This window comes from Myripristis murdjan, chromosome 18 (assembly GCF_902150065.1).
Source record: "Myripristis murdjan chromosome 18, fMyrMur1.1, whole genome shotgun sequence".
NCBI lineage: Eukaryota > Metazoa > Chordata > Actinopteri > Holocentriformes > Holocentridae > Myripristis > Myripristis murdjan.
In genome coordinates, this window is record NC_043997.1 from 20,772,656 (window position 1) to 20,798,027 (window position 25,372).

At 39.1% G+C, this 25,372-nt stretch overlaps 1 protein-coding gene and 1 long non-coding RNA gene across 2 annotated transcripts; both read left to right on the forward strand.

Moving 5' to 3' along the window:
- Positions 1 to 869: 869 nt before the first annotated feature.
- On the forward strand, positions 870 to 3,697 carry LOC115376259 (X-linked retinitis pigmentosa GTPase regulator-interacting protein 1-like). Its single transcript, XM_030075752.1, has 4 exons — positions 870 to 1,164; positions 3,037 to 3,142; positions 3,352 to 3,375; positions 3,560 to 3,697. The coding sequence occupies exons 1-4, from the start codon at positions 1,127 to 1,129 to the stop codon at positions 3,695 to 3,697; spliced, it is 306 nt and encodes a 101-aa protein (XP_029931612.1). The 5' UTR covers positions 870 to 1,126.
- Positions 3,698 to 6,011: 2,314 nt separating this feature from the next.
- On the forward strand, positions 6,012 to 7,795 carry LOC115377097 (uncharacterized). Its single transcript, XR_003929881.1, has 3 exons — positions 6,012 to 6,055; positions 6,266 to 6,308; positions 7,637 to 7,795. It is a non-coding gene; the product is annotated as an uncharacterized LOC115377097 (long non-coding RNA).
- The last annotated feature ends 17,577 nt before the right edge of the window (positions 7,796 to 25,372 follow it).

Below are 25,372 nucleotides of genomic sequence, written 5' to 3' on the forward strand. Positions count from 1 at the left end.
GCACACAGGAACAGAAGCTACGCAGGTGACACACACACACACTGCACATGGTGGAGTGGCCTTTCCCACACTTATCCCAGTCTTTCCCATGCAGTGATTAAGAAAATGCGCCTTCCTTGTTGCTCCTCCAGGATGTCCACCCGGCTGGCGCGTCTCCGACAGGCCCGTCCCGCGTCAGAGGGGGTCAGGGAGCAAGACATGGAGGACACCATACAGGAGCTGGAGGCCCGTGTGACTTCACTGGAGAGCCAGAAGGGGCTGCTGCAGAACAAACTCAGCCTGGCAAGGCAGCATATTTTGGATCTCGGGGGACGCACACACCACAGGTTCAGCAAAGGTGTGTGTGTGTGTGTGTGGATGAGTGTGTTTCAATGTGTTAGATCTTATTATTGTAACAGGTTAATTCTTCTTACTTAGCATGTGTGCATGTGTATATGTGTGTGTGTGTGTGTGTGTGTGTGTGTGTGTGTGTGTGTATATATATATATATATAAATGCATACTCACAATAAATATCTCTCGACTCAAGGAAATTTCTCTCAAGGAAATTCTTATTTCTGATAAATGGAGATAACAGTTCCTTCATGGAAGGGTACAAGGGAGTAATTTTGCCTAGGGCGCCAACATAGGCACAGCCGGCACTGGCCTTCCTGATCATATAATGTCTGTTATAACTGGCATTGCATTAGGATGCTGCGCTGAAGCTATTGAATCTTTGCTATTTCTGCCCTTGCTCTGTCTCTATTTATTTATTTCTTGAATCCCATGTTTTTTCATCCTTCTCTCCACGATTCTTTTTGTCACTTTACCACCGTCACTGCATTCATTTCTCTTGTCATCCTTCCTTCTCTCTCTGTCTGTCCTCATCCTCTCTCCTTCCCTCTCTTCCCTAACCACATCGCTCACCACCCTCACCTCCTTTCCCTCCCACCATCTTACCCTTCCCTTTTTTCCCCCTAATCTACAACCATCCCACCGTTCTGTCTGCCCTCCACTCCTCCACCTCTCTCCCTCCCAGCCAGTTCAGCCTGGTTGACACCCAGCAGGTGAGGGCAGCGGAGGTGGAGCTGGCTGCCCAGGCGCTCCGAGACACTCTGAAAGAGAAAGAGAAAGAGCTAGAAGGAACTATGAGAGAGATGAGGAAGCAACAGGCAGAGGGACACAGGTAGCTACAGGGGGAATACCACTAACAATACAGTTAATATCACCACCACTACTACAACTAGTATTTGTATCTTGTCTTGCGACCCAACCCTTAAGGGATTAAAAGACACCAAAAACACAATTTTTCTACAAATCATTACAATATAGACAATATATCCTCAGCCCATTTTTCCTGATTGTCTATAAACACATTTGGTTAAGGAAATGTCGGCATTACACATATTTTGGAATACATGGCATGCCTCAGTTCTTGTGAAGATATCCTCAATCTCACTTGCCCATACACCTTTTACAGTTCTGTCCCAAGCAAATGTTGTCTGAGCTATTCTGTCCTCTGACATTTTTATTGGTTTGCTCCACAATGCTACAGCACTATCTCTCGCAGCTACCAAGTATTTTCCTTCTCTGTTGTGGACCGATTCATCTGTAACTGCTTCTCTTACAACACAACTCACTGATTCTTGAGAATTTGGATAAATCATGTCCCACTAAGAAAAATGCTATTTCTGCTGGAAATTTACAACATTTTAATGAATAAAAAGAATCAAGGGCATAATCAGGGGGTCCTTTGCACATTTGTAAGGTTCTTTTATAGGTTTATTTTTTATTTGTATTAATTTAATGATTATATGTTGGCCCATGGCCTACAAAACCAGTTGTCCTCGGATAGGAGATAATCATTTCAACTTGATTAAAACAACAAAAAGTAATAATTTCATTGAATAATATCTTTACCACATGAAAGAGTACATCATAATATGTATTAAAAACTACAAACAATGAGTTTTGAACAATATTTACTATTATTTTGTGGTTGCTCAAAATGTGTCCCAGATATTCGTCACCACCGTCAGATATCTATTTAAAAAATAATAATAAAAAAACTACAAAGTCAGTTACATTCCTGAGGAGCCCTTTTCAAACCTTCAGCTCTACTGCATGCTTCAAGACCACTCAGGCTCCTGGAAGTTTGCTATTTTCTCTTAAATCTCTTCATATTTTTGGACACTGCTACTGTCACAACCATAAATTGTCAACACCGTCACTTCTGTATAAAAAATATTAAATTCGATTATGGAATAAATGTATACTTTTTAAGAAGAGGTCTGATGCAGGTAGCAACAGGGGGAAACAAGCTGGCTAATGTGAACAACTCATGCTTATCATGTGAAAGAGTAAGTTTTTGTCACCACTGTCAGACGTCACCACTGTCAGGTTTTCTGTCTGATGGTGATGACTGAAGTCTGAAAAATGCTTAGAACAGTGCTCAGGATTGTTATTTTTTGTACCAAATAGTTAAATAAAGTTGTTAAGCAAGAAGCCATTGACTTGAGAGGTATAAATTTTGGAAATGTATGTTTTAATGAGGCCACTGTCACCACCGTCAGATTAGTGTCACCACCGTCAGAGGCAGTTATATTGGTTTTAAATGAATATGCTTACAATATGTGTCTTTGGTGCTGTTGAGTTATTAAAGTAATAGTCTCTTTAATACAAAAATATGTTTTTCAAATTAAAAAAAAAACCATTACGGTGACAGTGTTGACAAAAACAAAGTAGCCTAATAACTGGAAAAACCTATTTTATGAAAAAAATGCAAAATGAGGAGGTTGCACCGGTACATTGCTGAACAGCCAAGACCTTGGCCTATAATGATATACCTTCAGATTTTGTAATTTAACGCACTTTTTTTTTTTTTCAAAATTAAAACCTGTTTTATCCAAATTCCCAAGAATCAGTGAACTACTACTGCTGCTGTTACTACTTCTACAAATGCTACTACCTCTATTGGCACCACTACTACCGCTAATATCACCAACTATAATATTTGTAAAATAGATTAGAGCCCAACTGTACATATTTCTTTTTTCAGACTGACCATCAGAGAGAATGTGGATCTGATCCGTATGCAAAAGCAGCTTTCAGACAAGAGCACCACCCTGAGAATCACCCAGGAGAAACTAAAAGACCTGCAAGAGGTCAGGTGATCTTTGTCATTTATTTAGTCAATCCATTATTCTTTCTTATTTTAGGGCAGTTTGTAGGCACCAGGTCAGTAATTCAAGTTTTATAGTTGAGTCATTTTCAACTCGAGAACACCAGTTCAGTGATCTGTGACTGGTGTCAGTGTTGTTGAATAATTTTTCTCTCTTTCACATGCTCTCTCATGTTTATTATCCTTTCCCAGGCATATGAGAAACAGCTAGAAGAGGTAAATGCCCTGGCACACACACACAAACACACACACACACACACACACAAAGCTCATTAACACATTACAGCATTTCAAACAAGTGCTCCAAACCCTCACCGGTTTCACTGCTCATAGTCCTTTGGTGGGTTTATGTGTGTGTGTGTGTGTGTGTTCATGTTGCACGTGTTTGTGCTCACCCCAGAATCAGAGGTCACTGAAGAAAAGCCAGGGAGCTCTGCTGGAGAAGGTGGAGGAGCTGAGTGAACAGCTAAAGCAGGAGAGACAGAGAGCGCTGACATTGGAGGGACAGCTTACGAGCACCACCCCTGAACACACCTAGGGCCCTATCTTGTGCCACCCGCTATTCGCTGCCACGACCCGCTACCCGCAAATTGCGGATTTAGGAACTTCCGCTATCCCTAAACGGTATCTTGCGCCACCCGCTACCCGCTATCCGTTATGCCGACTGCATCATTTGCGCCTGGAGGTGCGTCGGGGGCGTGTTTCATGCGCTATCCCTAAAGTTGCTATCTTGCGCACACACTTTAGGGATAGCGGATAGCGGGTGGTCCTGACCACCCGCTATCCGCTAAAGTTTGGGCTGTTAGGAGAGCGCGTCCAGGCGGCTTCAATGCGCGCCCCGACGGAGCCTCGCCACACACACGGTCGGACTGATACCGGGACGCGGCCGGAATGGACTGAGTATATTACTCATATAGACTGTTTAGAGGAAAGACTGTTTTAATTGGACACTTACGCCAGCACGTTTTATTGTTTTATCATAAGCCAGCAGCTGTGCTATATTTTTATTTTTAATATTTTATTTGCCCAATCTACCTTGTCAATAAATTAGTTTACACATAGTTCCACCTCTGCCTCTTGTGTGTGTGTGGTGTGGCCCGGGGATTTTACTCAATCAGTACAACCTTGTGATACGTCCACTTGGACACGTGGCTCCACCTCCCGAATTAACTCGCCTATAATATAATATATAATATGTATATAAAGCCAACTTGCTTTAGCCTCAGTAGAAGCCCTGAGAAAATCTACCTCCCTCTCTTCATCGCGGGTTTAGGATTTAGGATTTAGGATAGCGCAGCCTGCCCTTAAAGGCAATGGCACCTGGCACACTGGTTGGTTTAACTGGCGTAACGCCCAAAACACGCCTATAGGCCTACACAATATAGCGGGTAGCGGAGGTGTTTTGCGGATAGCGGGAGGTGCACAAGATAGCAACTTTTACGGGGGAACGCCTCTTCCTAAATCCTAAATCCGCAAATAGCGGGTTTAGGGAGTCTGGCGCAAGATAGGGCCCCTAGTGCTTAGCTTAGTGTGTTCTCAGCAGGCTGAATGAAAATCTTCAAAGAAAATCTTCACTACTTATACCTTGTGTTTACATTCTGAATGAAGACAATATGGAAAACGCATGAAGAAAGGAATTCTTAGGTGTGTGTTAAATGGTTTTAAGGCACAACAATGGGGGCAAAGAACCTGATTTCCCTCTGCTAAGTGCATTAAAAGTATTTAACACACACCTACAAGTTGATTATCCCGATTATACTGTAGTCATTTAGCAACAATATAAAGGACGGAGAAGGAAACAATAAAAAAAAAATCGGTGTGTTTTCCCTCCCAGTCATCAGTTTATCAAGTTGATAACTCAACTTAGATGTGGTTGCCGCAGTTGATTACGAGTAAGCTTTGGCATCTGTGCTTTTTAATGTTGCTATGGTTACGAGTTGGGTAGCGTAAGTTAAAGTTTGTTTTGAGTTTGATTGAGAGCAAACAGATAAGCAATGCACAGAGAGACTTTCCCAAGCATACCAGCATTTCAGTGAGTTGAGTGAGTAAGACAAACACATGTAATTATGTCCAATGGTTTACAGTTGAGAAGCATAAAACACACTTTAAATAAGCTGATTCCATCACATTGGCAAAAAGACATAACTAGTCTGCACATGAATGAGGAAAAAAGCTTCCCACGTATGAGGAAGTTAATTTTGGTTTCTTAGGAATTACAGGGGAAACCCCATGGAGTCTGTGAAACTTCTTGGCTTCACACAACTTGTAACGTTGTTAAGTGGGGTATGTAAACCTCCATCCAAGAAGCACTAAAGGCATTGATAGATAGGAGATAGAAGATAGGGAGTGAATAAAAGATTAATACTTTCAGACATGCATTCTGGCTTGTAGAGATGGTTTTCGCTTTATTTCATGGAAAGGAGAATTCCACAGTTTGAGTGGACTGAATTGTTAAACAGGTTTCTTCTTTTTGTGGAACTATTTTATTTATTTATTTATTTATTTTGTGTCTAAAGAAACACAAATAGTTTTTTGTTGTTGTTGTTGTTGTTGTTGTTCGGGACAGTCTCTGATAGAGACGAGAGAGAGAGAGAGAGAGAGAGAGAGAGAGAGTAGTGAATGTGATTTAACATGGGATGAAGTGGGAATTGTTTACCTTCAGTTATTGAAAATGAAAAAAGAGAGCCATACATCTCTCTCGTGTGATTCTTTTTTTTACTTCCTTCTTCCAGCACCTTAAGTATGCGCTAACATTGGCAGCAAGGCAAGGCCGACTAACCCGTTCCGTCTCATATCACACAATGGTTACTCGCCTGAGTGAAAACTATGACAGTCACTGATGGCTTCGGGCATTTGGATAGTGAGAAAAACTGATTAGAGTTCGACAGGAGAAGAGGTAAGAAGAAAAAGATTATTTGCACCATACTTAAACTGTTTATGGTTTGAAATAAAGGTATTGACCACTGATATGCTGGAGTTTCTCAAATGCAAGACAAATCTAAAAAGACAAGATGTGATCTGAAGTTTACACATAGTCAAAATGCTTATGCAGTTACTACAGCTGAGCAAAAATGGATTATTAGTGTGTATGTTTATATTTTCAGAGGTTAAAAGCATGGCTACTTGGCCACTCATCGTTCTGCTCACAGGTCAGTGTCTTTTTGATTTTTAAAATATTTACAACTCAGTTTTTCACAGTGCCATGTGTGTTTTAGACAAAAGGATGTGCTCTTTTATGTGGCAGGCTACCAGCTCTGTGATAATTTTGCTTTGTCATGACTTAGCCTAATATATTAATTACACATGATACATCATAATGGGGAAAGATGTGTGTCGTTAAAAAAAAAAAAAAAAAAACAGGTTAAAAAAAAAAGCCCTGTCTCAATCAGTTCAAACAGAAGACACTGTCGACACAGTTTTCAGTGACTAATGGAAACTCTGAGTATGTAATTTAACAGGTTTTTGCCCCTGTCTGGCTTAGGTTTGACTAACAGTGACAAACTGAAAGAGTGAAACTTGATCTGTAATATTTTATCAAACTAAAATATTAAAAAAGGACAAAGTTTCAGCTTTAGTTGGGGCTTCACCGGGTGTGATTTCACATGAGGTATTTGGGTCTTTGTGAGATGGACACAGGTAACGTACAAACTGTCGGTGTTGTTGTGTAAGCTGACTTGCCTTGAAAAAGCCCTATGTGCTCTCTGCTGTTAGGAATGTAAAGCATCCATACATTCATATTGTGACTGCATAAACTACACACATAGTAATGAGATACAATAGTTTGGTGCATCAGTTCATAAAAGATCAAACTCAGCTAATATCCATCAATGCATGAGAAAAACATTAATCACTTCTCTTAGGAATGGGGATAAACCACTCGAAGTGGTGGTTCAAACTGTGTGAATCTGAAGGAGTGTCAGACCCAAATGCAGGAGCAATGAGGCACGAAGCTCAGAATACAACAAAATATTTAATGAACTCTCAGGAAACGCAGGGAACACATGACAGCAAAGACAATGACTGGACAAGGAACAGAACTGAAAACAGGACTTAAATACACAAGAATGCATTTTTCAACATCCCATAATTGCAACTTGGAAAACTTGAGCTATGCTGTCAGAAAATGCATCACAACTGGACTTCTCAGAACACCATTCCAGAATCTGCTTCGGAGCTGTGACATTGATTTAGAACACTCTTTATTTTCCCAACATGTCACCCTTCACACATTTCTATAGAGGAGTTGTTTATCAGTATGATATCCCCAATCTTATGAAAACTACACTAAAAACAGCAATTTCTTGCCATCAAACCACACATGGCTGAGAGTGTGTGTAAATTTCATCCTTGAGGAAAACCCACATGGCTTCTTTGTTCAAATAGTCAGTGTATTCATGTGAAATGTATACATACACCTATTGGAATATAAGTAAGTAGATTTTTTTTTTTTTTTTTAAATGAATATGCTTTGTTGTAGGAACACTGGTCAAAGTTGCCTTCGCTCAGTCTCGTCAGTATCACTTTGTGAACACTCAGCTGAACTGGACCCAGGCTCAGAGCTTCTGCAGATACGCCTACACAGACCTGGCCACCATAGAAAACACTGCAGACCTCAGTGCAGTTAGCAGCACTGCATCAAACTACACAGGCAAGTTCTACATCCACATTTACTATACGTGGATCAGCTCATTGCTCCAGTTTTACATTTTTAAAAGTGCATTGACTGGCCTTAGGGCACAACATCACAGCATTTGTTTGCTTTATGTATTTTTCCAATACTTGGAGGCATGATACAGGTCAGCACTGCCCTCCAGCATTAAAAATGACTGATTGTCCTAAATGGAAGCTACAACTGCAGCACCAAACAAGGCAATATATTTGTTACGGATTGGCTGAGATTAGGACTTCATGTGTGCTGCTGCCATGTTCATCTCCTAAATGTGCATCATGTAAACTTTTCTGTGCCAAACTTCTCATGAAAAGAAGAAGTTGTCACAGATTTTAATTTAGGAATGTGGACGGACAACAATCTCCATTGTCCTTAACTTTGTAGAAGAGCAAGACTGGGTCAAAGCCAAGTATATGGCTGGACCATGTATAGTCAATGTGCTACAGGGATAGCAGTGGTAGTGTCTATAACGTGAATTACTGGAAAATTAATGTTCATCTGCAATTTTCTGTTGTGTAGTTAAAGTGTGCTGAAGTAGAAAATCACATGATATGGTTAAGCTATGTTTGAGTAAAAAAAAAATTAAATAATGAAATGAATGAAACAATTACTGAGGTCCAGACCTCAGCATCCTCACAGATGTTGATGGCCATGAATATAACCTCAATAAGGCCTGGATGTTATGCTGGTCTCTGACATGTCCCAGCACAGTTGTGTAACATTAACTTAGATGTCTGGTAAATGTGTAACGTACTAATTTAGCACTTCTCTTATTTTGGAGAGATAGACAAAATAGTCTAGTCAATGAATTCACAAGTCTTTAGTCTTATGTAGTATCCCAGAGCAGCAAAATGGCATTCTTAGGTTGCGATAAATTTGGAATGAGCTGTAGTCAATGAGTGGAACCGCAGTGAACGCCCCGTGAGGACATAATAGAAAACTGTTTGTGCCGATTCATTTTGAAAGAACAACAGCCAGTGGGGAAACTCCGACATCAATCAGCCAACCAAACAATCAGCCAAATCCAACTGTATGTATTAAATGAAGGGGGTGTATAATAAAAGAGAACTGATTGATTGATTGATTGATTGGAGAGTGTTCAGTCAAATATTTTTTTCAATAGATGGAAGCATTTTTCAGCAGATTTTTCAATTGCATTTCTTTATGGATATGCTCTTGTACAGGCAAGGCTTGGATAGGTCTTCATGGTGACTTGGTAAACAGCTGGAGATGGTCCCTGAATGACAGCCGCTTCTATGGAGAAGGGGAGGCCGATTTTAGAAACTGGTATATTTCTCAGCCCAACAACCTTGGAGGACAGCAGTTCTGTGTGGAGCTTTTCACTGGGTCTCCATACTTTGGCAGATGGGGCGACAATGAGTGCAGTGCCATACGTCACTTTGTGTGCTACAATGGTGAGTTCATTTTTAAAGGCCAACTAGAGAGAATACAAGGAATACTTTGTGTGTCTCTTGAATAAGATGGTCCCTTCATCCAACTTTAATGGTTTGGGCACCCAAGCTCTTTCCAATCAAAGCAACTGAGGATCATGAGTCCCTTTTGATCCGTCTGCCCCGAGTTGTGCAGTAATCACACAGAAGAGGGCAGATACCTGTATCAAATACCATTTTACCCAGTTTCTCCTCTGTATCACTATTCTGTCTTACTCACAGAAATTCATTGAGTAGAAGCAGCGTAGGCCTTTGGTTCACGGCATATCAGAGTATTTCCGGGTAGTTCACCTTACCAAGGCAACAACTGTACGCGTTTGACTGATGTCACCTGAACTAACGAAAACATGTTCTGTTTTCATCAGAAAATGAATAAAAGAATTGTGAAAATAATCTTGCTTGTGATTCTTGATTATGATTCAAATAAAAAAAAAAGGAAGGAGGAGTCAAATCTTACCTGGTAGGTTGTTGGTGGCTTTGCCAGAACATTATTATATAACTTTGTGTAGAACAATGCAGCTAATTAGGAATAACGTAGCTCACATCTAATTAGCTAATATTAACTGCTATGAAAAAATGAGTTATACCTACTGTTATGACAGTATAATTTTTGCTTATAATTCACACACTATGTTTCCAGGTACAGTGAATGGGAGCGCAACCTTTGTTAAGCCCAACAGCCAAAAGAACTGGACTGAAGCCCAGAGATTCTGCAGGGAGAATTATGTAGACCTGGCCAGGTACACTCTGATCAAACCTTTGAGAAGTGACGAACTTCAGAATGTAACACAGCTGTTGCTTTTCTTTTCTTCTTTTAAATACAAAACAATGACTGGGTTAGGTTAGGGTAATTTACGTAAAGGTACAGTTATCATCACCATCAAAATATCACTTAGCAGTGATATGGCTTTAATGGTCACAGGAATAGTTTCAGGCCATGGTGGCTCTGGTCCTTGCATTTCTCTTTGTGGTAATATTGACAATGGTGGAAATGATCAGCATAATCTACTGCTGCACATTTTTTAAGTCACTCTGAAATAAGAGGGTCAGCTAAATGGCTAAGATGAAAATGTGCTTGGCTTACATAACCAGACAAGGCTCTATGTCAATAATATGGTGTACCATGGATTTTTGTGTGTGGTGACACTTTACATCTCCAGATAGACTCGACCCTCAATTGTGTGTGTTCTGTGTCTCTCCCTTAGTGTGAGAAACCAGACAGAAAATGACCTCATCGAGAACTTGGCAGGTTCGGACTTTGTGTGGATTGGTCTTCACCGGGAAAATCTGTGGTCTGATGGCAGCACTTCACTCTTTCGACACTGGAGCACCGGGCAGCCGGATTTCGCCAGCTCCGCAGAGCTCTGTGTCTCCTCATCATTCAGTGACTCAGGACGATGGTCAGACGACGACTGCTCCCTCAGTCTCCCTTTCATCTGTCACACAGCCAGTAATAACATCTTATGTTTCCATCCACATTCTCTCTCAACAAATATGGCTCTGTGGAAAGTCACAAGTGGTGATGAACTAGTGGATGTTTTAAGTCACATGACAATACATTCATCAGTGAATCCTCATTTCCTTATTTAGACCACAGCTCAACCTTTAAATGCAATTCACACTATTTGTATCATTACACATCAGCATGAACAAAGCTCTGTCAAAACTAGAAATAACAAACCACGAATATATGTAAAGAATTGTATAAGCTGAGCATGTAGGACTACAAACACAAACCTGTTGGGAATCTATGATTTGGTTGAAATGCCAAAGCAACAGCTATCACTTACTTAGGTCTAGCATAACAGTCAATGTGAACAACAGAGATTATGTCATGTAGATCGGATGTAAAGATTGAATTGACCAGTTGAAGTAAAACCTTGGATTTGTTTTTCTAACAAAAAGGGGACAGTGTGTTTGGAATCAGTGGTAGAGGGTGATAAATGATCATTTTGTTCATTAATCAAAAAACTGATGAATATGAAAAACCAAAATAATGGTTCTTGTGGTTTTAAGTAATGTATGCCTGATAAGTTGTCCTCCTTTTTTTAGTTCCCGCCAACGCAGAAGGCTTCAGATCAACAGGACAAGATGAGAGTAGTATCACTCTGCAGTGGAATCCAGTGAGCAGCATCAGCAGCTACATTCTCCACTTTGATGGCTCCGAAACAAACATCACTGCAAATGGAAATGGATCAGTCACTCACACAGTGTCATCTCTCACTGCTGGGACTCAATACACATTCACTCTCTTCACTGTGTTTGAGAGCGTCAGAAGCACTGGAGTCAACATTACTGCAGTCACTGGTAAGATTTTTTTCTCCACTGAATGTATACCTATGACTCAGCTGGCTATACTTTAAATTCAGATGCACCACTGTGAAAGAATAATTCATTTATCAGGTGTAATATTTTTTAACTGAATGTCCCATTTCATTATATACAAATTTAATGTCAAAAGATTTTAGCAACAGCCAAAATCCTAAATGTGTCTCCTGGCATCAAAATTTACACAGCCTTGATGGAGGAGCATGAATTGTGACAAACTACTCCCATCATTCCTCGTGACAAAACAAGTTAGTGAGATGTTTTGAAGTGGCTTTGACTGATTTTCTGATCTCTATTTCAGCTCCTCCTAATGCAGAAAGCTTCAGATCAACAGGACAAAATGAGACTAGTATCACTCTGCAGTGGAATCCAGTGAGCAACATCAGCAGCTATATTCTCCACTTTGATGGCACCGAAACAAACATCACTGCGAATGGAAATGGACCAGTCACTCACACAGTGTCATCTCTCACTGCTGGGATTCAATACACATTCACTCTCTTCACTGTGTTGGAGAGCGTCAGGAGCAGTGGAGTCATCATTACTGCAGTCACTGGTAAGAGGTTTGGCTTCATTTTTTTGTGCACTGTTGTGAATTTGCAGGCCATAAGATGTGTTAAGATGTTCCAAAAGAAACATCACAGGTGATTGCTGAGCATTATGTTCTTTCTTTAATTTTTCTTTAATCTTTAAAGAATATGACGGTTGAGCATTAGTTTCTCTCGTTAATGATTTGGGGTTTTTTTTGCGTCTAAAATTTTAAAATCCACTACTGACAACCCCTGCTTCCCATAATGCGTGATATTATTAATAATGAAATGTTGCAAAAGAGAACAATGTTCCTCCTCATGAAAATATTTTTTCACCTGTCGCACTCCTGCCAGTGAACATTAAATTTCAGTCATGAGGGGATGCAAAATGGAGCAATCCAAACTGTCGACAGGAACACTGATTGATTTTATATACAATGCTAGACTGAAACGCTCAATCATATTAACGCAGTCAGTGTTAAGATTTTTTTTTTTATCTTAATTCCTGTTCTTTTTTCTGGCTCAGTTCCTCTCGATGCACAAGGCTTCAGATCAACAGGAGAAGATGAGACTAGTATCACTCTGCAGTGGAATCCAGTGAGCAGCATCAGTAGCTATATTCTCCACTTTGATGGCACCGAAACAAACATCACTGCAAATGGAAATGGATCAGTCACTCACACAGTGTCATCTCTCACTGCGGGAACTCAGTACACATTCACACTTTTCACTGTGTTTGAGAGCATCAGGAGCAGTGGAGTCAATAATACTGCAGTCACCGGTAAGAGGTTTGGCTTCATTTTTTTGTACACTGCAGTGACTTCGCAAGCCATCAAATGTGTTAAGATTTTCCAAACGAAAGATAGCATATGACTGTTTGCGATTATTTTTCTCATTAATGTTTTGTTTTTTTTGTGGCAAAAGTTTTAAAATCCCCTGATGTCAACACCTTCAGTCCATACAGTGTGTTATTATTAATAATGAAATGTTTCAAACAAATCAACATACCTCCTAATGGAAATAATTTGTTCACCTGTTGCATTTCTACATTTTACAAAATTTTTTGTCACCTGTCGCATCCAGTGAACACCAGTTTTCATTCATGAGGGGATGGAAAATGGAGCAATTCAAACTGCCAGCAGGAAGAGTCATTTATTTTACATAGAATGCTAGAATGAACAACTCAATCATATTATCGCAGTCAGTGGTAAGATTCTATTTGTAATCTGAATTCCTTTTCTTCTGTCTCAGTTCCTCTCAATCCACAAGGCCTCAGATCCACAGGACAAGATGAGACTAGTATCACTCTGCAGTGGAATCATGTGAGCAGCATCAGCAGCTATATTCTCCAGTTTGATGGCACCGAAACAAACATCATTGTAATTGGAAATGGGTCAGTCACTCACACAGTGTCATCGCTCACTGCTGGGACTCAATACACATTCACTCTCTTCACTGTGTTTGAGAGTGTCAGAAGCGCTGGAGTCAACATTACTGCAGTCACTGGTAAGATTTTTTTCTCCATTGAATGTATGCCTATGATTCAGCTGGCTATACTTTAAATTCAGATGCACCATTGTGAAAGAACAGTTCATTTATCAGGTGTAATATTTTTTAACTGAATGTCCCACTTCATTATATACAAATTTAATGTCAAAAGATTTTCGCAACAGCCAAAATCCTGAATGTGTCTCCTGGCATCAAAATTTACACGGTCCCTTGATGGAGGAGCATGAATTGTGACAAACTATTCCCATCATTCCTTGTGACAAAACAAGTGAATGAATGAATGAATGAATGAATGAATGAATGAATGAATGAAAATTTTATTTTTGAATATGAGGCAAACATGAAAGCATTTGTAACATGAATTCACATGTGAAACAGAAAACATAATAGTTCATACACACAAATACACATGCATATGCATATATGCATCTACACGTTGGTATGTATATACATACACACAAGCATGCATAGATACACTTCCAACCGCATACATGTCTTTATCCACAAGCTCAAAAAAGGAGTAGGAGGAAGCTAATGCTTTTGGTTTCCTAACCCCTGTATACTCAAAATTATTTTTAACACGTTCACTGTGTGTTCTTAATTTAATGTACAGTCATTTCTCCAAAAAACAGAAAAATTATTAAACAACTTAGTTGGAAAAAATTCTTCTTGAATTATAATACAAAAATTTGTAATAGATTGTTACATGGCTATATAAACATTAAATCGAAGTCAATACAGCCTCTTAGTTTCTATATTGATCTAGTATATACAATATAGTCTATAAATCTAGTATAGATTTTTAAATTGAGCAATGTGTATACTTTCTTTGATCTTTTCTGGCAAGTTGTTCCACCATCTCACCCCATTGACCGAAATGCACATGCTTTTGAGCGTGATACGTGCCATAGATTGCATTAGATTCCCTCTTCGTCTTAAATTGTATCCACTTTCTCTTTCTTTGAACCATCTTTTAACATGTTTGGGTAGTAAAAGTTAGTCAGATGTTTTGAAGTGGCTTTGACTGATTTTCTGATCCCATTGCAGTTCCTCCTAATGCACAAGGCTTCAGATCAACAGGACAAAATGAGACTAGTATCACTCTGCAGTGGAATCCAGTGAGCAGCATCAGCAGCTATATTCTCCACTTTGATGGCACAGAAAGAAACGTCACTGCATATGGAAATGGATCAGTCACTCACACAATGTCATCTCTCACTGCTGGGACTCAATACACATTCACTCTCTTCACTGTGTTTGCGAGCATCAGAAGCAGTGGAGTCAACATTACTGCAGTCACTGGTAAGAGGTTTGGCTTCATTTTTTTCAGCACTGTATTAACTTCGCAGGCCATCAGATGTGTTAAGATTTTCCAAATGAAACAAAGAATATGACGGCTGAGCATTATTTTCTCTTGTTAATGATATGGGGTTTTTTTGCAAGTAAAAATTTAAAATCCACTACTGACAACCCCTGCAGTCCATACAGTGTAATATTATTAATCATGAAATGTTACAACATGAAACAACCTTCCTCCTAATAGGAATATTTTTTCACCTGTTGCACTCCTACATTCTATGTAATTATTAAAATAGTTTTTTCACCTGTCGCACTCTTGCCAATGGACATTAGATTTCAGTCATGAGGGGATGCAAAATGGAGCAATTCAAACTGCCAGCAGCACCACTCATTAATTTTACATACAATGCTAGAATAAACAACTCAATCATTTGATTGCAGTTAGTTTTTTTTTTTCTTCTAAATTCCTTTGCTTTTTTTTTGGCTCAGTTCCTCTCAATGCAGAAGGCTTCAGATCAACAGGACAAAATGAGTCTAGTATCACTCTGCAGTGGAATCCAGTGAGCAGCATCAGCAGCTATATTCTCCACTTTGATGGCACCGAAACAAACATCACTGCAAATGGAAATGGATCAGTCACTCACACAGTGTCATCTCTCATTGCTGGGACTCAATACACATTCACTCTCTTCACTGTGTTTGCGAGCGTCAGAAGCAGTGGAGTCAACATTACTGCAGTCACTGGTAAGAGGTTTGGCTTCATTTTTTTCAGCACTGTAGTGACTTTGCAAACCATCAAATGTGTTAACATGTTCCACATGAAATGTAGCATATGGCAGCTGGGCATAATATTCTCTCGTTAATGTTTTTTTTTTTTTTTTATTTGGCTAAAAGTTTCAAATCCATTGATAACAACCCCTGCAGTCCATACAGTGTGACATTATTAATCATGAAATTATACAAAACAGAACAACATTCCTCCTGATAGAAACTGTTTGCTCACCTTTTCCACCCCTACATTCCATGTAATGAAAATATTTTTTTCACCTGTTGCACTCCTGCCAGTGAACATTATGTTTCAGTCATGAGGGGATGCAAAATGGAGCAATTCAAACTGCCGACGGGAACACTCATTACACTGATTCTTGGGAATTTGGATAAAACGAGTTTTAATTTTGAAAAAAAAAAGTGAGTTAAATTATAAAATCTGAAGGTATATCGTTATAGGCCAAGGTCTTGGCTGTTCAGCAATGTACTGGTGCAATATCCTCATTTTGCATTTTTTTCATAAAATAGGCGTTTTTCCAGTTATTAGGCTACTTTGTTTTTGTCAACACTGTCATCATAATGTTTTTTTTATTTGAAAAACATATTTTTGTATTTAAAGAGACTATTACTTTAATAACTCAACAGCACCAAAGAAAAATATTGTAAGCATATTCATTTAAAACAAATATAACTGCCTCTGATGGTGGTGACACTAATCTGACGGTGGTGACAGTGGCCTCATTAAAACATACAGTTCCAAAATTTATACCATTCAAGTCAATGGCTTCGTGCTTAACAACTTTATTTAACTATTTGGTACAAAAAAAATAACAATCCTGAGCACTGTTATAAGCATTTTTCAGACTTCAGTCATCACCGTCAGACAGAAAACCTGACGGTGGTGACGTCTGACGGTGGTGACAAAAACCTACTGTCAGAGCTGGCTCAAATCTCTGACAAACCAAACGCAAGAGGGAATATTACCATACAATAATATTTATTCACCAGACGCGGACAATAACAATAAACAGGAACAAAAGACAACCTACATCTGTAATGTAGAAGGTCAGTAGTGTATGCGGGTGCGTGGCTGGGGTGTGTGTGTGTTGGATGCAGTCTAAGACGAAGAAGGACAACAGGTGAGCTGCAGGGCCAGGCCGGGAATGGAAAGGAGCGGGAGAACGGGCGGACTCCGCAGGTGCTTTTATAGACGCAGCCAGACCCCCTCGGAGACACACACACACCGGAGGCCCATCATCAATTACGCCCTGTGGAAAAGAGAGGGGAGAGGGCGAGCAGGACACCACACACAATCCCACCCACTTGGGGTTGTCACACTACTCTGTCACATAATCAGCATGAGTCGTTCACATTAGCCATCTTGTTTTCCCCCTGTTGCTACCTACATCAGACCTCTTCTTAAAAAGTATACATTTATTCCATAATCTAATCTAATATTTTTTATACAAAAGTGACAGTGTTGACAATTTATGGTTGTGACAGTAGCAGTGTACAAAAATATGAAGAGATTTAAGAGAAAATAGCAAACTTCCAGGAGCCTGAGTGGTCTTGAAGCATGCAGTAGAGCTGAAGGTTTGAAAAGGGCTCCTCAAGAATGTAATTGACCTTGTATTTGTAGAGGTTTTGTTTTTTTTTTTAAATAAATATCTGACGGTGGTGACGAATATGTGGGACACATTTTACCAACCACAAAATAATAGTAAATATTGTTCAAAACTCATCGTTTGTAGTTTTTAATACATATTATGATGTACTCTTTCATATGGTAAATATATTACTCAATGAAATTATTACTTTTTGTTGTTTTAATCACGTTGAAATGATTATCTCCTATCCGAGGACAACTCGTTTTGTAGGACATGGGCCAACATATAATCATTAAATTAATAAAAAATTAAAAATAAACCTATAAAAGAACCTTACAAATGTGCAAAGGACCCCCTGATTATGCCCTTGATTCTTTTTATTCATTAAAATGTTGTAAATTTCCAACAGAAATAGCATTTTTCTTAGTGGGACATGATTTAAACAAATTCCCAAGAATCAGTGATTAATTTTATGTACAATGCAAGACTGAACCCCTCAATCATGTAATTGCAGTCGGTGTTGAGATGTTTCATTATTCAAATTCCTTTTCTTTTTTTCTGTCTCAGTTCCCAACAATGCACATGGCTTCAGATCAACAGGACACGACGAGACTAGTATCATTCTTCAGTGGAATCCAGTGAGCAGCATCAGCAGCTATACTCTCCAGTTTGATGGCACAGAAAGAAACATCACTGCAAATGGAAATGGATCAGTCACTCACACAGTGTCATCGCTCACTGCTGGGACTGAGTACACATTCACTCTCTTCACTGTGTTTGCGAGCGTCAGAAGCAATGGAGTCAACATTACTGCAGTCACTGGTAAGAGGTTTGGCTGCATTTTTTGTGCACTGTATTAACTTTGGAGGCCATCAGATGTGTTAAGATTTTCCAAATGAAACAAAGAATATGAGCATTATTTTCTCTTGTTAATGATTTGGGGGTTTTTTTGTGGCTAAAATTTTAAAATCCACGACTGACAACCCCTTCAGTCCATACAGCGTAACATTATTAATCATGAAATGCTACAACACGAAACAACCTTCCTCCTAATGGAAATAGGTGTTTTTGCCTGTTGCACTTCTACATTCTATGTAATTATTTAAATAGTTTTTTCACCTGTTGCACTCTTGCCAATGGACATTAGATATCAGTCATGAGGGGATGCAAAATGGAGCAATTCAAACTGCCAGCAGCACCACTCATTAATTTTACACATAATGCTTGAATGAACAACTCAATCATATGATTGCAGTAAGTGGAATTTTTTTTTCTTCTAAATTCCTTTGCATTTTTTTGGGGGCTCAGTTCCTCTCAATGCACAAGGCTTCAGATCAACAGGACAAAATGAGACTAGTATCACTCTGCAGTGGAATCATGTGAGCAGCATCAGCAGCTATATTCTCCACTTTGATGGCACCGAAACAAACATCACTGCAAATGGAAATGGATCAGTCACTCACACAGTGTCATCTCTCACTGCTGGGACTCAATACACATTCACTCTCTTCACTGTGTTTGTGAGCGTCAGAAGCAGTGGAGTCAACATTATTGCAGTCACTGGTAAGAGGTTTGGCTTCATTTTTTTCAGCACTGTAGTGACTTTGCAAGCCATCAAATGTGTTAAGATGTTCCACATGAAACATAGCATAATTTTCTCTCATTAATATTTTATTTTTTGTGGCTAATAGTTTCAAATCCACTGATAACAACCCCTGCAGTCCATACAGTGTGACATTATTAATCATGCAATTTTGCAAAACAGAACAACATTCCTCCTAATAGAAACTGTTTGTTCACCTTTTGCACCCCTGTATTCCATGTAATAAAAAGATTTTTTTCACCTTTCGCACTCCTGCCAGTGAATGTTATGTTTCAGTCATGAGGGGATGCAAAATGGAGCAATTCAAACTGCTGACGGGAATACTCATTAATTTTATGTACAATGCAAGACTGAACCCCTCAATCATGTAATTGCAGTCGGTGTTGAGATATTTCATTATTCAAATTCCTTTTCTTTTTTTCTGTCTCAGTTCCCAACAATGCACATGGCTTCAGATCAACAGGACAAAATGAGACTAGTATCACTCTTCAGTGGAATCCAGTGAGCAGCATCAGCAGCTATATTCTCCACTTTGATGGCACCGAAACAAACATCACTGCAAATGGAAATGGATCAGTCACTCACACAGTGTCATCGCTCACTGCTGGGACTCAATACACATTCACTCTCTTCACTGTGTTTGCGAGCGTCAGAAGCAGTGGAGTCAACATTACGGCAGTCACTGGTAAGAGGTTTGGTTTCATTTTTTTTCAGCACTGTAGTGACTTTGCAGGCCATCAAATGTGTTCAGATGTTCCACATGAAACGTAGCATATGACGGCCGGGCATAATTTTCTCTCGTTAATGTTTTTTTTTTTTTTTTTTTTTTTTTTTTTGTGGCTGAAAGTTTAAAATCCACTGATAACAACCCCTGCAGTCCATACAGTGTGATATTATTAATCATGAAATTATACAAAACAGAACAACATTCCTCCTAATAGAAAGAGTTTTTTTTCACCTTTTGCACCCCTACATTCCATGTAATGAAAATATTGTTTTCACCTGTTGCACTAATGCCACTGAACATTATGTTTCAGTCATGAGGGGATGCAAAATTGAGCAATTCAAACTACCGACGAGATCACTCATTAATTTTATGTACAATGCAAGACTGAACCCTTCAATCATGTAATTGCAGTTGGTGTTGAGATATTTCAATATTCAAATGCCTTTTCTTTTTCTGTCTCAGTTCCCAACAATGCACATGACTTCAGATCATCAGGACAAAGTGAGTCTAGTATCACTCTGCAGTGGAATCCAGTGAGCAGCATCAGCAGCTATATTCTCCACTTTGATGGCACAGAAAGAAACATCACTGCAAATGGAAATGGATCAGTCACTCACACAGTGTCATCTCTCACTGCTGGGACTCAATACACATTCACTCTCTTCACTGTGTTTGCGAGCGTCAGAAGCAGTGGAGTCAACATTACTTCAGTCACAGGTAAGATTTTTGGCTTCACTTTTTTGTGCACTGTAGTGATATTTCAGTGCACAATGCACATTACCATCATCAATAGAATTCTAACCTGTACTTTCTCTCAATGGATGCCATTATCCGCAATGTATATTTTAGTTACAAAGAATGAATATATCGAAACAAACATAAGGATCAAATCTCCTGCTCACACTTGCTGTGAGCAGAGTGTTATCTTTTTCACTATATGTAAAGACAGATACGAAAAAGCAGAATTTACAGCATCATTCTTCCTTACAGAACCATTTCTGTTACGAGTTTTGTCCAGTCTAGAGAGCACTAGGTTTCTTACAGGAGGGGATGCAAAATGGAGCAATCCAAATTTCCAGCAGGAACATTGATTCATTTTCATATTAATGCTTAACTGAACTACTCATTAATACTATCACAGTCAGTGGTAAAAGTTTTTTTCTTCAACTAATTTCTTTGCTTTTTTCTGTCTCAGTTCCTCTCAATGCACAAGACTTCAGATCAACAGGACAAAATGAGACTAGTATCACTCTGCAGTGGAATCCAGTGAGCAGCATCAGCAGCTATATTCTCCACTTTGATAGCACCGAAACAAACATCACTGCAAATGGAAATGGATCAGTCACTCACACAGTGTCATCGCTCACTGCTGGGACTCAATACACATTCACTCTCTTCACTGTGTTTGCGAGCGTCAGAAGCAGTGGAGTCAACATTACTTCAGTCACAGGTAAGATTTTTAGCTTCTCTTTTTTGTGCACTGTAGTAATATTTCAATGCACAATGCACATTACCATCATCAATAGAATGCTAACCTGTACTTGCTCTCAATGGATGCCATTATCCGCAATGTATATTTTAGTTACAAAGAATGAATATATCGAAACAAACAGAAGGATCAAATCTCCTGCTCACACTTGCTCTTAACAGAGTGTTATCTTTTTCACTATATGTTAAAAAAAACAGATACAAAAAGCAGAATTTACAGCATCATTATTCCTCACAGAACCACTTCTGTTACGAGTTTTGTCCAGTCTAGAGAGCACTAGGCTTCTTACAGGAGGGGATGCAAAACGAAGCAATCCAAACTTCCAACAGGAACATTGATTCATTTTCATATATAATGCTTAACTGAACTACTCAGTAATACTATCACAGTCAGTGGTAATAGTTTTTTTCTTCAACTAATTTCTTTGCTTTTTTCTGTCTCAGTTCCTCTCAATGCACAAGACTTCACATCAACAGGACAAAATGAGACTAGTATCACTCTGCAGTGGAATCCAGAGAGCAGCATCAGCAGCTATATTCTCCACTTTGATGGCACAGAAACAAACATCACGGCAAATGGAAATGGATCAGTCACTCACACAGTGTCATCGCTCACTGCTGGGACTCAATACACATTCACTCTCTTCACTGTGTTTGAGAGCGTCAGAAGCAATGGAGTCAACATTTCTGCAGTCACTGGTAAGAGGTTTGGCTGAACATTTTTGTGCACCGTATTAACTTCGCAGGCCTTCAGATGTGTTAAGATTTTCCAAATGAAACAAAGAATATGACTCCTTAGCATTATTTTCTCTCGTTAATGATTTGGGGGGGGTTTTGTGGGTAAAAGTTTCAAATCCACTTCTGACAACCCCTGCAGTCCATACAGCGTGACATTATTAATTATGAAATTATACATAACAGAACAACATTTCTCCTAATAGAAAGAGTTTTTTCACCTTTTGCACCCCTACTTTCCATGTAATGAAAATATTTTTTTCACCTGTTGCACTAATGCCAGTGAACATTATGTTTTAGTCATGAGGGGATGCAAAATGGAGCAATTCAAACTGCCAACGGGAACACTCATTAATTTTATGTACAATGCAAGACTGAACCCCTCAATCATGTCATTGCAGTCAGTGTTGAGATATTTCATTATTCAAATTCCTTTCCTTTTTTTCTGTCTCAGTTCCCAACAATGCACATGGCTTCAGATCAACAGGACAAAATGAGACTAATATCACTCTGCAGTGGAATCCAGTGAGCAGCATCAGCAGCTATATTCTCCACTTTGATGGCACAGAAAGAAACATCACTGCAAATGGAAATGGATCAGTCACTCACACAGTGTCATCGCTCACTGCTGGAACTCAATACACATTCACTCTCTTCACTGTGTTTGCAAGCGTCAGAAGCAGTGGAGTCAACATTACTTCAGTCACCAGTAAGATTTTTGGCTTCTCTTTTTTGTGCACTGTAGTGATATTTCAGTGCACAATGTACATTACCATGATCAATAGAATGTTAACCTGTACTTTCTCTCAACGGATGCCATTATCTGCAATGTATATTTTGGTTACAAAGAATGAATATATCGAAACAAACAGAAGGATCAAATCTCCTGCTCACATTTGCTGTGAGCAGAGTGTTATCTTTTTCACTATATGTAAAGACAAACAGATACGAAAAAGCAGAATTTACAGCATCATTCTTCCTTACAGAACCATTTCTGTTACGAGTTTTGTCCAGTCTAGAGAGCACTAGGCTTCTTACAGGAGGGGATGCAAAATGGAGCAATCCAAATTTCCAGCAGGAACATTGATTCATTTTCATATTAATGCTTAACTGAACTACTCATTAATACTATCACAGTCAGTGGTAAAAGTTTTTTTCTTCAACTAATTTCTTTGCTTTTTTCTGTCTCAGTTCCTCTCAATGCACAAGACTTCAGATCAACAGGACAAAATGAGACTAGTATCACTCTGCAGTGGAATCCAGTGAGCAGCATCAGCAGCTATATTCTCCACTTTGATAGCACCGAAACAAACATCACTGCAAATGGAAATGGATCAGTCACTCACACAGTGTCATCGCTCACTGCTGGGACTCAATACACATTCACTCTCTTCACTGTGTTTGCGAGCGTCAGAAGCAGTGGAGTCAACATTACTTCAGTCACAGGTAAGATTTTTGGCTTCTCTTTTTTGTGCACTTGTAGTGATATATCAGTGCACAATGCACATTACCATTATCAATAGAATGCTAACCTGTACTTTCTCTCAATGGATGCCATTATCCGCAATGTATATTTTAGTTACAAAGAATGAATATATCGAAACAAACAGAAGGATCAAATCTCCTGCTCACACTTGCTCTTAACAGAGTGTTGTCTTTTTCACTATATGTTAAAACAAACAGATACAAAAAAGCAGAAGTTACAGCATCATTATTCCTCACAGAACCACTTCTGTTACGAGTTTTGTCCAGTCTAGAGAGCACTAGGCTTCTTACAGGAGGGGATGCAAAACGAAGCAATCCAAACTTCCGACAGGAACATTGATTCATTTTCATATATAATGCTAAACTGAACTACTCAGTAATACTATCACAGTCAGTGGTAATAATTTTTTCTTCATCTAATTTCTTTTCTTTTTTCTGTCTCAGTTCCTCTCAATGCACAAGACTTCACATCAACAGGACAAAATGAGACTAGTATCACTCTGCAGTGGAATCCAGTGAGCAACATCAGCAGCTATATTCTCCACTTTGATGGCACAGAAACAAACATCACGGCAAATGGAAATGGATCAGTCACTCACACAGTGTCATCGCTCACTGCTGGGACTCAATACACATTCACTCTCTTCACTAGGTTTGAGAGCATCAGGAGCGCTGGAGTCAACATTACTGCAGTCACTGGTAAGAGGTTTGGCTGCGCATTTTTGTGCACTGTATTAACTTCACAGGCCATCATATGTGTTAAGATTTTCCAGATGAAACAAAGAATATGACTCCTGAGCATTATTTTCTCTCGTTAATGATTTGGGGGGGGTTTTGTGGGTAAAAGTTTCAAATACACTTCTGACAACCCCTGCAGTCCATACAGCGTGACATTATTAATTATGAAATTATTCAAAACAGAACAACATTCCTCCTAATAGAAAGAGTTTTTTCACCTTTTGCACCCCTACATTCCATGTAATGAAAATATTTTTTTCACCTGTTGCACTAATGCCAGTGATCATTATGTTTTAGTCATGAGGGGATGCAAAATGGAGCAATTCAAACTGCCGACGGGAACACTCATTCATTTTATATACAATGCAAGACTGAACCCCTCAATCATGTCATTGCAGTCAGTGTTGAGATATTTCATTATTCAAATTCCTTTTCTTTTTTTCTGTCTCAGTTCCCAACAATGCACATGGCTTCAGATCAACAGGACAAAATGAGACTAGTATTACTCTGCAGTGGAATCCAGTGAGCAGCATCAGCAGCTATACACTCCAGTTTACTGGCACCGAAACAAACATCACTGCAAATGGAAATGGATCAGTCACTCACACAGTGTCATCGCTCACTGCTGGGACTCAATACACATTCACTCTCTTCACTGTGTTTGCGAGCGTCAGAAGCAGTGGAGTCAACATTACTTCAGTCACCAGTAAGATTTTTGGCTTCTCTTTTTTGTGCACTGTAGTGATATTTCAGTGCACAATGTACATTACCATTATCAATAGAATGTTAACCTGTACTTTCTCTCAACGGATGCCATTATCTGCAATGTATATTTTGGTTACAAAGAATGAATATATCGAAACAAACAGACGGATCAAATCTCCTGCTCACACTTGCTGTGAACAGAGTGTTATCTTTTTCACTATATGTAAAGACAAACAGATACGAAAAAGCAGAATTTACAGCATCATTCTTCCTTACAGAACCATTTCTGTTATGAGTTTTGTCCAGTCTAGAGAGCACTAGGTTTCTTACAGGAGGGGATGCAAAATGGAGCAATCCAAATTTCCAGCAGGAACATTGATTCATTTTCATATGTAATGCTTAACTGAACTACTCAGTAATACTATCACAGTCAGTGGTAATAGTTTTTTTCTTCAACTAATTTCTTTGCTTTTTTCTGTCTCAGTTCCTCTCAATGCACAAGACTTCACATCAACAGGACAAAATGAGACTAGTATCACTCTGCAGTGGAATCCAGTGAGCAGCATCAGCA